This window comes from Cyclopterus lumpus, chromosome 20 (genome assembly GCF_009769545.1).
Source record: "Cyclopterus lumpus isolate fCycLum1 chromosome 20, fCycLum1.pri, whole genome shotgun sequence".
In the NCBI taxonomy this organism is placed as follows: Eukaryota; Metazoa; Chordata; class Actinopteri; order Perciformes; family Cyclopteridae; genus Cyclopterus; species Cyclopterus lumpus.
The window spans coordinates 8927646-8944492 of NC_046985.1; the positions used below are offsets into that span (position 1 = coordinate 8927646).

Genomic DNA, 16847 nt, shown 5'->3' on the forward strand with positions numbered 1-16847 from the left:
AATGGTCCAAAATGGTCCTTTCGTTTCGACACATTTTTTTAAAATGTATGTATAAATTAAATGAACACTTCATATTCAATAGTTTGCAAGTTTTGTTATTTCCAACAGGCTATGGGTACTCACCCTGAATACAGGGAGGATGCGGCCAGGGCAGCTCTAAGCACTGGAGTAAACGTGCTGGTGACTATCAACAACATGACAGGCGTGTTTTTCACATTTAAAATGGGTGATCTTTTAAAAAAATAAACACAGGTTGTGCTTGGAAGGGCAGGCAACGCATTGGTCAATAAGAACAATATTGATCCCGCCACTTAGACAGTTAACCTCTGTTAAATGACTTCTATAGCTCACACCATGACGTCATCAGATAACTACTGACTCCAAACTTCTGTACTGTGCAGGTGCCTCATATTGCAAGCTACTCAAAAGCATCACTTACATCTGAGAAAGTAGAAATGTATCAGCCCCAAGTTTAATTTAAGAAAGAAATGAAAAACAAAATGTATTTGATAGGCAGTATAGTAAGACATAAAAAAACAAACAATATAAATATCATAATGAATCAGTTTTGTAGAGACTTGCTGCGTTGAAAATGGTGTCTTTAATGTAAAAGCATATAATAAAACAATGATTCAAACTACATGTTTTTAAAATCCTTTGGCATGTAAGGTGATTCATTCTGCCAGCACATAAAACAAACAATGGTGCAGATTGGCCACAAGGTGGCGATGCGAGCTGAATGAGCGTTGGCCGCAGGAGAGTGTCTGCATAGAACATATTGGTATATCTGCTCTCCTAATAATCTCATTTGCTCCTTACGCCAGCATCAATTGCATCATGTCTTTAAGGGGAGCTGTGATCATGCTTTTTATGTAGCATAGAGTACAAAGGAGGCACCATAGAGATAAATTAAATCACAGTAAAACTGAAATGCAAAATATATTATCACATCCTATAGAGGGATTATTCACTTCTCTACAATTACAGAATATATTGAACATAAGGCTATGTCATGATATACAAATGCACATACATACATACATATACAGTACAATAGCAACACGCAGTCATGAACACACATATACAGTACATGGACGATGTAGACAAGGGCAATAACATATACGGTTACATGTGTGTGGAGAACTCTTTCCACATTCAACTGTTGGGATTTTTGTTGGCAACACCTGACATGGCCACAATCTCCGTAGTTAAAATGTAGCTGGAAAATGTAAGAAGGAGGATGGGAAAACAGCAAGTCATTTACATTTACATGCACAGGATAATCTGTCTGGTTGTCGTATATTGGCGTGACCTGTCCGTCTGATTGAGGAGACGTACAATTGTAGAGCAACTGTAGAGCAGTAAATATTGACCCACAGTTCAGTCTACAAATGTGCAGACAGGGAAAACTCAAAGAATAGTTTAAAACAAATTCTGTATTCTTACATTAATGTGTAGCGATCAAAAACCAAGTCAATTTAGTAACAGGTTCAGTACTATTTTAATTATTTTTTGTGATCCTGTGGGGCAGGGACGAGGCCCCTGCTGGCCCTGTTGCCATGGACATAAAAAAAGACTGAATGTGAAGATGAATTCAGGTTCTGAAACCTTCATCCCTGTGTGTTAAGTCTGTCTTTTTTCATGCGATATTCAGTCACACTTGACCTTTAGTCTGCTGATGGATCCAGTCAGTGAACTTGACCACCTGTGTGTAGACACCAGGACGGTCCTGCCTCGCACAGCCCTCACCCCAGCTCACAATCCCCGCCAGGAACCACCGCCTGCCTCGCTCCAGACACACCAACGGGCCTCCGGAGTCACCCTGAGGTAACAGAGGTGGACATTCAGACAAATAGACAGGAATATAAAGAATAATACAAACGTTTCCAGACTAGCTAAAGTGATTTTTTTATCGTAAAAAAAATAAATCCAATGTGAAAGAGGATGTGAGCTAACTGAGCATAACAGTGATGTACACACTCACCTGGCAGGCATCCACTCCTCCTTGCAGGTTCCCAGCGCACAGCATCCTGGGAGTGACGGCCTCGTCATACAGTTTGTTACAAGTGTTCCTGTTGATGATTTTCACTGCGGCCTCTTGTAAGCGAGCGGCCAGTTCACCTGTAATTAAAGCAGACACAACATCTCGTGGGATTATGAATGTTACCATGCTGTGATGCTCGTCTATTTCTGCCCCATATTGCCTCGTTTCAAAACATCAACGAGGTCTGAAAACATACTTGTTTTTGTAAACTTAAGCTCTTACCGTCCTCCATGAGGACCCCCCAGCCTGTGACGTAGCAGCTGGTCCCTGTTGTGAAAGTGTGTGAGGGCGCGGGGACACACACAGGCTGCACCAAGTCACTAAAGAAGACAGGAGCACTGAGCTCAAGAAGGGCGATGTCGTAGTCGGAGGTGAACTGGTCGTACTGCGGGTGAAGGAGGATCCGGCGAATTGGTCTGGTGGCTGCTCCGTTGTTCCCCCGAGTCATCACCCGCATTCCCATGTAGGCCCGCCATGCACGTGCATCCGAGTACCTGCAGACACAACATTCATGGGCACAGAGCACACAATCATTATGATTATTATAATGAGGCTTCCAGGCATCTTTCTTACTTAATTGCATCTGAGTCCTGGAAGCAGTGAGCTGCAGAGATAAGCCAGCGGTTGGCGACCAGCGTGGCTCCACAGACGTGTCCGTAACGATCCATCTGTAGGCTGACCTGCCACGGCCATGACCCCGCCCCTGCATCAGAGCCACCCACTATCTTAGTGCGCTTCCTGGGCCTGGTGCCACAGCCTGGGACACACAAGGAGATAGAGGAGACAACAATGTATTTAGCTGAATTATCTTTGGAAATTTAGAGGACTTTCATTCAGTTTTCAGTCGCAATTACAACTTACCGCAGCGCAGTTCATCAGAGCTGTCAAAGCAGTCTTTGACCCCGTCACACTCTGGGTTAACCTTACTTACACACTTTCCGTTGGCACATTTGTATGAGGATGTGGAGCAGCCTTTAAGGTCTAATGAGAATGCAAACAAAGGGCACTTTGAATGGAAATGAAAGTACTTATAAATGCAACATATTGCAGTAAAATACACTTAAATTGATCAGTCAGTGCAAATCGTTCTGTCTGACATCATGAACACTCACACGCTCTGGTACAGTTGAGTTCATCGCTACGGTCTTTGCAGTCGATAACACCGTTACACACTGAAGACTTTGGCAAACAGACTTTGTTGGAACACATGCGGTGGCATTTACCTCCTGAAAACAACCACATAAGCTTGAATCATCGAAACAAGGACAAGCGCACACGTGTTACGACGGTGTCGGTCTGCTCACCACAGCCCCCCTCTTCACTGCTGTCGGCACAGGTGCTCTGGCTCACACACTGGCTGCTTTGAGGCTTACACTGGCCGTTCCGACACAGCACCTCACCTGGCCTGCAGGATGCTACATGTTTTACACATATGTGCAAACATGCACATAGAAACACACAGACACATACAAATCTGAGTGTAGCACAACGGTCATGTCTTTCAGATTAAGTGCGAAAGAAACCTACACGGGTCAAGTGTACAGCCCTTCTGTATCTACAATAGTGTCTTCAGGCAACAGACTTACAGCATTTAGCCTCGTCCCATCCACCTGAGCAGTCTTTCTCTCCATCACACACCTTCTTCAAAGGGATACAGCGCCCATCTCCACAGCGAAACTGCCGAGGACAGGCTGGGGATAGACAGGGAGGAAACTTGAATGCAATGAGTACTTTCTTTGGTGTAGATGTGGCTATGAGACCCCAAGTTCCTCAATGAATGACATGCTGTATCGGTTAGTCTCTGTGAGGGAGAACATTGCAGTAAGAGAGGCATCAGATTGGACTTACTGCCCTCTGGAGAGAAGGCGCGATAGAGCAAGTAGAAGCCCTTGTGGGTGAGAGATTCGTCCGAATGGAAGTGGAGGGAGAGAGGAGAGGAGTACACTCGCTTTTTGCTGCTGTCTGACACTGGATTACACACTCTAGATGCAGAGGAGCACACAAGTAACTTTACTTTTAAAATCGCATCATACAGCCACATAAAACAATGTCTGTAATAATTACGAGATAAAACACATTTACAGTGAGTAATGTAAAAACATGTTTTTATTCGAGGGATGCTGATGAAATGCTAACCCAAGATTGCTAATGGGACCCGTAGCTCAGGTTCACAACTCACTTGACCCCTCCGATGTTCAGCCAGTCTTTCTCACAACCATCTGATGACGAGGAATCCTGGATGTCCATCGTCACGATTGTCACAGAGATCAGGTATCCTGGCAACGGCGCCTGAGAAAGTAAGCAAAGGCAACTAAAGAAAGCATCCGCATGCTGGAATGTGGACGGGTCAAATATTTAAGGGATGATTCACTCTTTCACTCTCTTACATTCCAACTTCTCTTTCTTATTCTACTGTTTCTAACACACACACACACACACACACACACACACACACACACACACACACACACACACACACACACACACACACACACACACACACACACACACACACACACACACACACACACACACACACACACACACACACACACACACACACACACACACACACACACACACACACACACACACACACACACACACACACACACACACAGGTATGTATCCACTCACCCGTAGTGTCCAGGTGCAGTCTATGTTAGGAGGGTAATAGGACGGGTAGTAGGGGGAGGAAATAGAGCCGTTCCAGGAGGAAATCGACCCTCCACAACCTGTAGTGGGACGGAAGTGCACAGAATACACAATAACACCAAGATAACGTTGATCTACATATGCTAATAAGTGGAAATAAATTATTCCAGCATGAATATGAACATATCACACAAGATGTGTAGAACAGGTCTGCTAGTGAGAGCATGCAAACCGGCTTTTGGGATGGCTTGGAAGTAAGCTTTGAAGATCGCTCCATCCCTCTGTCTGCTGAAGGAGAAGGTGACCAACATCACATTCCCAGAGGATGTCAGCTTCATGACAGGCGACAAACCCGAAATAGGCAGCCCACACCACCTGAGACAGGTAAATGCATCCAGGATATGTGTACGACATAGAAATGAAATGTATTACAGAGATGAGATCAGCACAGCGCCAGAGAAGAGATGTCTTTACCGTGCGATTATCTTGTTCTGTAATGGAAGTAAAAAGTCGTAGGCCGAGAGCTTGTGGGTGGTGCAGCTTCCCGGCACGGCACCATGCAGGGTGAGGATGACCAGTCGAACGACATGACCCGACGGCACGCGAAGACGCCACTGGTAGTACGGCTTCTTGGGACTCACGAGGCTCAAGGTGCGGTTGTTGCCATATTTGGCATAGAGGTCAAAGGACATAGCTAGACAGGAAGGGATTTATTAAATATGTTCTAAATATTAAGCAGATACAGCATGCAGGCCTTGAAATCACCATGGCCACCTTAAAAGTTAAGATCACACTTTTTCTCTAATTATTAACTCGTCATTAGAAACCTGATCTTAAGGTTTTGTGATATTGAGTCAAAGCTGTGCTCTTCTTACCTTGGAAGCCGAGCTGCCACTTCCCACTCTGGATGCTGTTCGGATTCTTACTCTTGTCGGATCTTTCTTCATAGTCATCAGGGTCCAAACCTACACACACACACACACACACACACACACACACACACACACACACACACACACAGCCAAAACACTCACATTCAGTGCCACTCCAGAGCAATAAATACCCCAATATAAAATCTGAAATAATATCAATGTCATTCTAAAATTAAATAAAAATGTTGCGTAGTTATTTATGTAGCATTTAGGGGAAGCCGTAAAGAGTGTGTCTATTTGAAATGTCATGGTGTGTTAAGCATTTGTGAGTTTGAAATGTATGTTTAAAATCTGTTTATTAGTAGTTATTATATAGTGTTAAGCTAATATTTGCACATTGCTGAGGCCAAAAACCACATGTGTGCGTATGTTTGTGGTTAATGTGCATGTGTCACACAGTGAGAGCCTCTACCCAGCAGGTGGAGCATGTCGTCATCTTGCTCCATGTAATAGCGCTGCTCGTTGCGGCTGTCCTGCTGCAGCTTGTTGCTGCCAGGAAGCCTGCGCTGCAGTCTCTCGGGGCCGGACCTCTCCATCGCCACTGCAACGTCGTCCGGGGCGAAGAATTTACTCCAGTAGAAGACATTGAGCCCTTCTGCTCCTTCACTGTGACACAAGGGGTTTACAATGTTGCTGTTCTGCACGGGAGTACAGCTGAGTATGTTGTTGTCGTGCATGCTTCTTTTATGTGTGAAGTGTTGCACGTGTGATTTCATCAGTAGGCTTTTTGTGAGTGCATCAAACCTGAAGGCAGTAATTCCTGAGCGCATGTAGTAAGAGCTCCACGCCGAGGACTCGTAAAGTTCTGAGAACTGTTTTTAAAAAAGACAGAAAGACAAAAAAGGATGGTTGACCACACACTGAATACATCAGTGAGGTCCCTTTTCACTTGTAACACATGAACACACCCGAGTTTAACAAAAGCATTGTTCTTGTGTGTGTGTATGTGTATGTGTATCAACCTTTGCTTGTGAGTATGTTGACTTTGAGCAGTACAGAGCTCCATTGTGTCTCTAGCTGTCGGCCGTGTAGAGTTAGGACCCTTGGAGGTATGGGCTCTTGGCCTTGAGTTCACCTGTTCTTTAATGAACATATGGCTGTACAGATACTATGACCACTTAGCAAGCCTGCTAACTCACCCTCACAGCTGACTAAAGGAGCATTACACTCTGGCAGTGTAGAGTTTGGGTAGATTTAAACCCATCAATTTGCCATTTCTCCAGTGCTCAGCAAGAATGTTCAGCGGTGCATCTGACCTTTTACTCCAAAATCCCAAATTCCCCCTCTCATATCTCTGTCATCCCACCCTGCCCTGCTGCCCTGTCTCTCCCTATCAACCCCAGCGTCAAACTGAGGTTCACCTCCTCTCTGTAGTGTTCGGCACACAGAGTGGCTGATTGTGTGAAAGCTACACAGACAATGTTTTTATTGAAGGCCTGCTCTTCCTCTCACTCTTGCTGCCCGGGTCTAGCTGGACTCACAAATGCCAGGCTTGTCCTCAGCCCTGAAAGGGCCCTGTCCCTGGGGGTCTCGGAAACTTGCACACACACACACACACACACACACACACAGTGCCCAGCTCTTGTTTCAGCTTTACATTTAACACCACCAGAGAGAGACAGAGAGAGGGACAGAGGGGAGAAAAGTGGTGTGCAGAAAAGAAAACGAGAGAGAGAAAGAGAGTGGAGGTCAAAGCCAAATAAAGAGAAAAGGAAACGAATAATGACGCAAAGACATTATTGGGAAGTAGAATAAGGGCAGCGGTGTTTTGAAAGTGGCACATTAAAGACACTCGTAGCCTGCTGTAGCGAACCATATCGACGTAAGAACAGCAAGATCAGCGCGGGAAGGTCAAGAAGCACTCTAAAGTGTCATTCAGAGGGGAGGCAGTGATAGACAAGTCCATCATTCCACTTACATATTGGTTCAAATCCTGAGCCTGCAGGCGGAACTGAGGGGAGGTGGAGTCAGTCAACTCTGAGGAGAAGCTCATGTTTGGGAACTCCACACTGCCGCCGAGGAAGAACACTGAGGAGGGCGGAGCTGCAGAGATTTGAGACAGGTGCACTTGTGTGACTGTGGGTGCAAGTCAAAATTAACACATTCTAAAAGACAGGAGAAAAGCAGGTCTGTACTCACATGTCAAGAAGTGGAGAGTCAGTGCAATGGCAGCAGCGAAAGGAAAGAAAGGCAGGAGACCTAACATCCATCTCCTCCAGAAGCCACAGACTGGAGCTTGCACCCCCTCCACCTTCTGCTCTGCCTGGTCCTCAGGCTCCGTGGGGGGGCCCAGTGAGTGGTTGGGCTCCTTCAACACCCCCTCTCCCTTCCAGAGACAAGGGCATGACTCAAATATCATACCAGCTTTTAATGTCTGTGCTCAAGTTGCTTCTAATTGTTTGCATTTTACTCCAATGTGGACAGCAATGAACAAAATGCAGCTTATCTGCCAAAATCAATGAGACATCGATTTAACGGCTGAGCAGCCACTGATTCAGCGAGAGTAACGGTGAGCATCTCTGAGCTGAAAGGATCTCCTAAAACATTTAAGGAGTTGGCAGGATTCCCCAGAGGAGCAGACAAAGCGTGGCTAGACGAGTCTGCTTTCCCACGGCCTGGCTCTGCGGTGTCAGCACTCAATCAAGTGGCTGAGCCTGATGTGGACATACATGACAAAGACGCCCACGTACCACTAGAGACAGATTTTGCAATTAAGATGAGCCATTGGCTGACTGAGTGTGATGGGTTCTGGTTATTGTGCATCATTCTGCGAGTGGAAACTAATTTTAAAGCTCATCAAAGTTAAACAGACTATTTTCTTTGTTTAACATATCTCTCTCTCTCTCTCTCTCTCTCTCTCTCTCTCTCTCTCTCTCTCTCTCTCTCTCTCTCTCTCTCTCTCTCTCTCTCTCTCTCTCTCTCTCTCTCTCTCTCTCTCTCTCTCTCTCTCTCTCTCTCTCTCTCTCTCTCTCTCTCTCTCTCTCTCTCTATATATATATATATATATATATATATATATATATATATATATATAGAGAGAACAGTTCTCACAGAAAGCAAAGTAAAGTTTGGCACACTCATCCTTTACGCGCAATTAAAAGAGCACTCTGTTGGTGCCTCACCTGTGCAGCAGAGCAGCCTGGTAGTCCATGCCCGGAGACGCAGTACACTTCACAAGTTTTTCTTTTGGGGAGAGTCCTCATAGCACTGTCCCGTTTAGCTCCGGAGAGGCGATATGCAACAATACCTCAGGCATAGAAACGATGGAGAGAGAGAGAGAGAGGAAACCCCCACTGTCGCTTCCTTTGAAAAAACAAGCGCAGAAATCCGACCTGAGTGGCTCGGATGCGGCGGGTATTCACCACCTCCCGTTTACCTGAACTGGGTGGCAGGTGTCACACGGAGCCCCAGAATGCAGTGCGGGGGACAATAGGAGCACTATGAAAAGCTAAAGCCTACAATCCGCACAACCGTCCCTGCGACAGATATTGTGGGCAAACTTCCTCGCTGTGTATGCGGGAGTTGAGCTATGGGGCACAAAGAGGTGCTTGAGGGAAACGTGTGTGAAGTATAACAATCGGAGCTTGGCTGCAGCGTCCCTGGATGCTCCTTGGGGGCACAAATCATGATAATCACCAATTAAAATATTTGGCACCAAACTTGATCAGTGTGAGGGTTAACAGGACATTACATGGGTTATAGTCCAATACTTGGAGGGAGGATTGCAACTAGGATACTTACTTAGAATTAAAATATTTCAAGGCACTTCCCGTTTACTTTGTTGGGAGTGTCTACCTGAGTAACACATGAATAACACATAAAAGGCAAACATTGCTCTTGAATGAATACCCAGTACAGTGATGATGCTTTTATTATTTGGTGTGAGCGACAGAATAATTAAACATCTGCTGGCACTGGATGAATAAGAGCCTTGTCTTGTCAGCTGATATGGCTGTAGATCCAGGAGGTGAACTTGTTGACCCTGGTGTAGACCCCAGGCAGGTTTGGTCTGCCACAGCCCGCCCCCCAGCTGACGATGCCAATCAGGAACCAACGACCCCCGCCTGGTCCCTGACAGGACAGAGGACCCCCGGAATCGCCCTGAGAAACAAAAAGTGCTGTTGATGCAGAAAGAACATTCAACAAGTATACACCAACTTTCAAAGCTTCACATCCGCTACTATAAATTGAAATACAGGTAATTATGGGTGATTCAATCAGATGTGAGCTCACCCTGCAGGCGTCCCGCTCTCCAGAAGGGACCCCGGCACACAGCATGCGCGATGAGACGGGTCCGTAGCTCTTCTTACAGTCAGTCTGGCTCAGTAAGGACACCTCTGCTTTCTGCAGCAATGAGGGAAGCACTTTATCTGCAGGGGGGATCATGCAAATGGCAGATATGAATATTTACATATCTGGGAGGCTTTAAGCTGACATTAGCTGTAGCTCATGAAGAGTGCAGGAGTTGATGAAGATGCTCTCTTCCCAAATGGAGCTGGGAAAAAGCAGCACAAGGAGCATGTATCTAAACCCTGTTTGTAACAGTACGTTTATATTACTTACTGCATTATTAATGTGATGCTTATAGTACACTGCATAAACTAGCCCTGTCAGACAAACCCTCAAAAGGACATCATGGTTATATCAAAGTGTAAAAGTCACTGAGCTCTCTCCGAGGTGTTGCTCACCCTCCTCAGAGCGGTATCCCCACCCGGTGACAATGCAGCGATGGCTGCCGGTGACAGTGTGGGAGGAGGGAGGCAGGCACACAGGCTGGACCAGCGGGCTGAGGGAGGGAGGCCAGGGCTTCTTCAGCTGCAGCAGGGCGATGTCATAGTCGAACGTGTACGCGTTATAATACTCGTGCACCACGATCCGCTGGATCTCCGCCACGTGTTTGGCACTGCCCTGTGTCAGCATGCCGAGGTGGGCACTCCAGTAACGTGGGTCAGACAGCCTGGTGGAGTCAGAGGTCAAGGGTCACCGGAGGCAGACATTTTCTAGATCATACTGAAAAACTTGAAAGCAGATGAGTTGTCAGTAAGTGACAGCTTTGTTCATAAAATCAATACTACGAGCGAGATGCCTTTTACTTGATATTGTGATAATTGGCAGATTAACTAATAATATGTCATGATATCATAACATGTGAATATAAGAATATAATAAAACACTAGATAAGGTATTTTTATAATATTTTTACCTAATGGAGGTCAAAATATAAATTACTAGTATTAATATTACTAGTATTATTTAATTTCTTATAATTCTGTAACTATTTTATTGAGATGATCAGGTACAAATCTGCTGTAAACTTTAGTATTACAAAAGTACCATTCTTTTCTTCTTGAAATCAATTGAATAAAATTGTATGTGTGTTTGTTTGTTTTTTGACACATTAAGACTTATACTTATAACACAGTGGTTCCCAACATGAAGGTCGGGACCAGCAAGTGATCCCAACATTAAACTGTATGCCAAATTTGTGATCATATAACCATAACAGGAGTGAGTGTGACTGACCTTTCCTTGCTGAAGCAGTGTGCTGCTGAGATGAGCCAATCAGAGGAGAGGACAGAAGCACCACAGTATAGGTTACCAGAGAAATGGAGGCTGACCTGCCACGGCCACTCCCCCTCCACAGAGTCATCTCCACCTACAATACGCTCTTGTCCTGTAGATGAAACAACCTTCTTCACAGAGGAGGGACGACCACAGGCTGAGGAGCACACAGAGATGCATTCTGTTGTTAAACTGGTTATATTATACTGGACTTTGGTTTTATTGTAGAGGAGAACAGAACATAATACATATGGACATGTGCAGTATGATACATATGCCCAAAAGAAAGACAATTATTGTGATTATGTGCAGTTTATAGATCTATTAGGAATATATATGTGCAAAGTCTTCCCGTATCAGTGCTGGTTAACTGCTGCCGCCTTATTAAAAAATAGAGCTTTGACGTGTGTGTCTGTGTGTGTATGTGTACAGTATTGTCCCGTATCAGTGAGTGATCAAAGACAAGCCGGTTCCCATCACCTCGGCACCCCATCATGATGAAATAGCAGCGAACAGAAAGCCATTACAGCTGCGTCACCTCAGTGCTGCAGGTCAGCAGGTTTGGTGCACGCAGCCCAGTGGATTATAAAATAATGACAACATGCTCATGAAGCCACAAGACGGATCTGGCAGAGAATGGGCCGTGTTGCAGCAGCATAATCACTATGTATATTCTGCTTCATTATGAGTCAACAACTCAGTGCGTGATCCTGGCTTATTGAACTGGTGGGCGAAAAACAACTTTAAGAAATGTTCTTGACAGACTACAATTATGATGATACAAATGTGGAGGAAACAACATTTGAACAGAATCTTACTTCAAAAATTCCACCTCTATTTGTTTCGAACTGGATGTTAAAATGTTTAATATTGGAGGGCAGAACAGTTGAGTCTGAGTTATTCGAAATGTCAAATTGAAAGGGAATAATTAAGAGTGTCTCTTATTTTGCATTATACCACATGTTGACATTTTAAAGAACCAAGGTGCCAGATTTATTACTAGAAAAAAAGGGTGGATAGAAAAAGATCTTTTTAAAAGTGTGTGGTAATGTTATTGATTTTCTTTTCTTTTCGCTGCCACTTCAAGATGTGCACATGGAGCAGGTAATCTCACCACAATCAGCCTCATCACTGTGGTCCTCACAGTCAAGAACACCATCACACTTTGCATTTTTCTTCAAGATGCAGGAGCCACTGTCGCATTGATATCGGATTGCAGAGCACGTTGTTTCTGACAAAAGCAGAGAACATATTGCAAATATTACTGGTTAAAGGGCAAAAGGGGACATAGATTAACTGTAAAGATCGATACCCTGAGTGCAGTTGATCTCATCTATTCCATTGGTGCAGTCCGTCTCTCCATTGCATACAAACAACGGATGCAGAGGGCTGTTGCCACCGCAGTTCTTTGTTGGCCTCGCTGTGAAGATATGCAACATGTTTCCAATGTGTGACTGATTCCCAATATAATCAAAAGACAGTGTAGTGTGTTACCAGTACTTCACAGTGTCATTTGTCCTTTTAAGCAACCAGTACTATGTAACTTATAAGACAACTCACAGCAGAAGACCTCGTCACTCTCATCCTGGCAGTCGTCCAGGCCGTCACAGCGTCGGCTCTTTTCCACACACAGTCCTGTGGAGCACAGGAAGTGGCTCTCCGGACAGGCTGGTGGGGACAGAGACAAATGAGGTGCATTAACAAGATTAGCTTTTGCTGCTTTATTTCTACTGAATGACACAAAAGCTACTTAAATGCCTTCATGTTCTCTCAAACAAGTCCATGTTGTCATACCAAGTTTCAACATGTCCATGCAATGTTTTTATGTCTATTGTTCCAATGATTTCTCTCTGTAACGTAGATTGAACTATTTAGAATGCCCAAACAAAATCACATCCACACTGAAGTACAATGCAACACATTTCCGACAGTGTATCCTGCCTGTTATAATGAGTCAGTGCTTACGCTGGCTAATATTGTAGCTGCTGTAAGACGCCTGAAAAGGCTGAGCAGAGTTACGCGAGCTGCAGCGAAACTCCACCTCTGGGCTGTGGTCAGCGATCCGAAACACTGTGTGGTGTCCCACGTAGCCGCCACAGAAACTGTTGAGGGAAAGCAACCACCAAGAAACCATCACAGGGTGTTGTCATGGGATGAATGATCATTTAATTGAATATAAAAAAATAACTTAACGGACTAATTGATATATCATCAGACACGTTGTAAAAATGGACACAATTATCTGAGATACGCATGTATTGAATACAATGTAAATTATGTTCACCACATACATGATTTCATTGACCTTCCACCAGCCATGTTCACAGCCCTTCAGTTCCTTTGGTTTCAATACATAATTCTGAAACTGCAGAGCAACTCCTAAAGCACGACTAGGGGTCTAAAAAAAAAGAGTCGACAATCAATAAAAGCTATTTGAAGCCACCAGTAAAGAAAAACTCAGCCACTGTTTTACAAATCATGTGTGTGTGTGTGTGCTCTACCTCAAACCTCCAGGTGCAGAAGCACTGCGGGGGCAGAAGGCTGGGGTGGAAGGGGCTGTAGATGTGACCAGTGATGTCAGGCTCCAACTGGGTCTCAATCTGAGACAGACACGCTGAGAGAAACAGAGAAAGACTCAAGGATTATACTTCCCAGTCAGTACCGATGCATCCAAAAGTGGTTTCTAGATACATCTTAGCAGTTCGAAGATGAACAATGACACAGGGGAGAATCAAAAACATCTTTCTTATCCCAAAATCATTTTATTCTTCAGAAACCATAGGTAGTCTACTCCCCTTGGGCATCTTTAAATGACTGTACACGACTCATAGACATGTGTGAAGCCCTCTGAGGCAAATTTGTAATTTGTGATTCTGGGCTATACAAAATAAAGTGAATTGAATTGTATAGGGGTGACACATAACCAAATAAGGTTGGAAACCACTGGCATATAAAGTAACAAGGTAAATGTGTCATACCTTCTTCAGCAATGGCCTCAAAGTGTCCTCTGAAGCTCTTGTTGCCATTGGTCATTCTGAAGGACAGCAGCATGACATTGGAGGTAGACACCAGGGAGAATGAGATGGACACTGGCTCACACATCCTGCAGCACAGACACAGCCTTTAGTTTATGTAAGGTTGATGTTTTTAGAGAGAATACAGTAATGTATTGGAATAAAAGCCCTTAGAATGGCTAATATGTGGAAAAAACAGACCTGTGCAGAATGCGCCCTCTCATGGGCAGCAGGGCGTCGTACACCGTCAAGGCATCACTCACACAGTCGCTGGGCTCAATGAGGAAGGAGGTGACAGTCAGACGGATCATAGAGCCGGGCACAGCGGTGAGTTTTACATGGCAATTCACACCGCCCCATGACGAGAAGACGTTTAAAGGGACGCTCGGCCCAGGAAGGTTGGCATGCAGCTTCTCTACACACTGGGAGCCTGGGAGGAGAAACACCTTCATAGGACACACATTATGACAAGCAGTGTGACTTTTATTGCACTTAAGTATCATCTCCTACCTGCTCCATTTGATGAATAGTCTGATCGCTGAACAGCTGGAGGAAGACAAAATAATCAATCTCTGCATCGATGCACGCTTTTAGGGCGCACACGTTAACACGCTGACGCACCATTGATGAGGATGGAGTCTATATCCACTGGGAGTCCCAGCAGGTAGCCAACGGAGGACCTGTTCATCAGGCTGGTGTGCACTGAGTCTCTGAAAATGGCTTCCACACACTCCTCACACACAGCTGGGCTCTTTAATCGAGGGACCACAAACACCATCCAGAAATGAACCAGCACACCACCCTTGTTGTTGTTACTGTGTGAGGAAAACAGGGTTCACAATAATACTTTAAAAAACAGTGTGTGTTGCTCAGCCGTAAATAAGTGTTTTGACGCTTGAAACTGAAATTAAAAGCACAAAGCGAATTATAAATATCAGCTGGACCTCTTATTGCTTCATGATGATGATGATGATGACTAACAGGCCCACTGTACCTGAGGTCTGAAATGACAGCTTGCTTGTAGAGTCGGGCCACTGAGGACACCTTGTACACATTGCTCACCTACGAGACACCAGCAATTAATTGTAAGACTCTCTCAAATCCTGGTTTACCACTAACCATCATGTAAATAACAGGGTTACATCAATACATACCACGTGTTGTATTTTGTTTGCCATGGATACAAACTCATGGGAATCGGCCTGGCGGTACTCTGGGATAAACTCCTCGTTGGCAACACGAAACATACCGGCAAAATACGCTCCGCTGTTGCTTTCTCTGCGAACTAAGTGAATCAAGTCAAAACTTGCATTACATGGTGCGGTTCCACTTTGATGCAGTCTTGTAATCATACGCTATGAATATATTAATGTGGGACTAAAGTATAAGAATCCTCTCGCTTACATATGAAGACCCACAGCAGTGACCACATGATAATCACCACCACAAACAGCACCGCTGCGATGATGACAGCCAGGTGAGGGATGCTCAACAGACGTGCCTGGAGCCTCTTGAGTCCCTTGGGCCTCCGTCTAGTCTTCCTGTACTTCCTGCAGATCTTCTGCAGAGTGTGGTCAACTGTGGCCACCTCCACAGACACATCTGCAATCTACAGCCAGGGGGGTGGGGGGAACACATTCACACTCTAAAGTGCCCATTGTGGTAGCAGCACATTTGACTTGCCCTTTCGAGGTGTCATTTCCATTCTAATAGGGATGCGGCTCATGATTCTGAAGAGAAATGTAAAGCTCTCTTGCTACTGTAGATCGGCCACCAGGTGCATTAGAACTTCTAGGATTCAGTGTTGGGGCAAAAGCGCACAAGAGAGCTCCTTGAGGACCATAACAAGATTAAGAGCACGTAACCTTGCTTCTACCATTCATCTCTTATCGCGGTACCTTATCCAGGTCAGCTAGTTTAGATTACAATATGCTGATCAATATGCCAATCAATCCAGAGTGCACAGAGACATGCGTGGGTGAGCAAGGGTTCAAATAGCACAAGGTCACAGCATACACTGAAAGAACATCAAAGTTCAATAAGGTAAACAAAGTCATCGCATTTAGCCGTTGACCTGCAGACAGTGAAGTAAGCTTGTGTCTGGTATTAATGACGCTCCATTACTGGTCACTTTGGCTTGAGAAGAAAGCCGGACGGCAACAGTAACTCCATCAGATGCAGCACTTGGCTCTCATTGAGTTACCCAATGCACATATATTATTCATTCACTGTCATCCCATACTGTGCAAGCGGCACTTAATCCATCACAAGTTATATATCTGTGGGATATAGGAAAAAAACCTTTAATCTATTTTACGCATTTAATCAAGAAACACGACAGGACGTGTTTTTAATGTCCACTCAGATCTCCAGGTTTTAATCTGGAGAAATGACCATGTTCCAAATTAAAATTTAGATTTTTAATGTTGTAGTTTAAGTTAGTTTCTTCTAGAATAATAACCCCACATTTAGATACAGCGTACTTACACTGGCAGCATCCAGTTGCGATGGATCATCATCATCTCCGCTCGTCTTCTCGTTGGCCTCGCGCTCTGTGCCCATGACACAGGCATCTCTTCAAGCCTCTATCATCTAATTCCGTATTTCCGTGTTTTAATATCCATTCCCTTATCCTTCAGC

General features: G+C 44.7%; 2 protein-coding genes across 2 annotated transcripts; both read right to left on the minus strand.

Moving 5' to 3' along the window:
• Positions 1-631: 631 nt before the first annotated feature.
• On the minus strand, positions 632-9545 carry LOC117749803 (suppressor of tumorigenicity 14 protein homolog). Its single transcript, XM_034560576.1, has 19 exons — positions 8754-9545; positions 7771-7957; positions 7550-7674; positions 6376-6443; positions 6044-6237; positions 5575-5664; positions 5174-5393; positions 4932-5074; positions 4682-4779; positions 4224-4333; positions 3893-4026; positions 3631-3735; positions 3349-3459; positions 3157-3270; positions 2906-3025; positions 2618-2801; positions 2267-2538; positions 1985-2121; positions 632-1822 (listed from the first exon to the last, which is right to left on the minus strand). The coding sequence occupies exons 1-19, from the start codon at positions 8832-8834 to the stop codon at positions 1655-1657; spliced, it is 2661 nt and encodes an 886-aa protein (XP_034416467.1). The 5' UTR covers positions 8835-9545; the 3' UTR covers positions 632-1654.
• Positions 9544-16740, minus strand: tmprss7 (transmembrane serine protease 7). The gene is made up of 18 exons (XM_034560577.1): positions 16695-16740; positions 15612-15816; positions 15362-15492; positions 15202-15269; positions 14829-15022; positions 14718-14753; positions 14409-14637; positions 14172-14296; positions 13695-13807; positions 13485-13591; positions 13159-13295; positions 12754-12861; positions 12506-12613; positions 12308-12424; positions 11155-11350; positions 10320-10588; positions 9865-10001; positions 9544-9732 (listed from the first exon to the last, which is right to left on the minus strand). The coding sequence occupies exons 2-18, from the start codon at positions 15637-15639 to the stop codon at positions 9571-9573; spliced, it is 2265 nt and encodes a 754-aa protein (XP_034416468.1). The 5' UTR covers positions 15640-15816; positions 16695-16740; the 3' UTR covers positions 9544-9570.
• Positions 16741-16847: the final 107 nt, after the last annotated feature.

What these genes read in the sequence shown, in the direction of transcription:
- tmprss7 (XM_034560577.1), bottom strand. Translation starts at nt 15,639, where the DNA reads ATGTGGTCACTGCTGTGGGTCTTCATAT. An exon ending in TGAGGCCATTGCTGAAGAAG is followed by an intron (nt 13,808 to 14,171) that starts GTATGACACATT and finishes TGTTTCTCTCAG; the next exon opens with CGTGTCTGTCTCAGATTGAG. An exon ending in CAGCTACAATATTAGCCAGC is followed by an intron (nt 12,862 to 13,158) that starts GTAAGCACTGAC and finishes TGTCCCCACCAG; the next exon opens with CCTGTCCGGAGAGCCACTTC.
- LOC117749803 (XM_034560576.1), bottom strand. Translation starts at nt 8,834, where the DNA reads ATGAGGACTCTCCCCAAAAGAAAAACTTGTGAAGTGTACTGCGTCTCC. An exon ending in CGCCTTCTCTCCAGAGGGCA is followed by an intron (nt 3,736 to 3,892) that starts GTAAGTCCAATC and finishes GTCTATCCCCAG; the next exon opens with CCTGTCCTCGGCAGTTTCGC. An exon ending in CAGGACTCAGATGCAATTAA is followed by an intron (nt 2,539 to 2,617) that starts GTAAGAAAGATG and finishes TTGTGTCTGCAG; the next exon opens with GTACTCGGATGCACGTGCAT.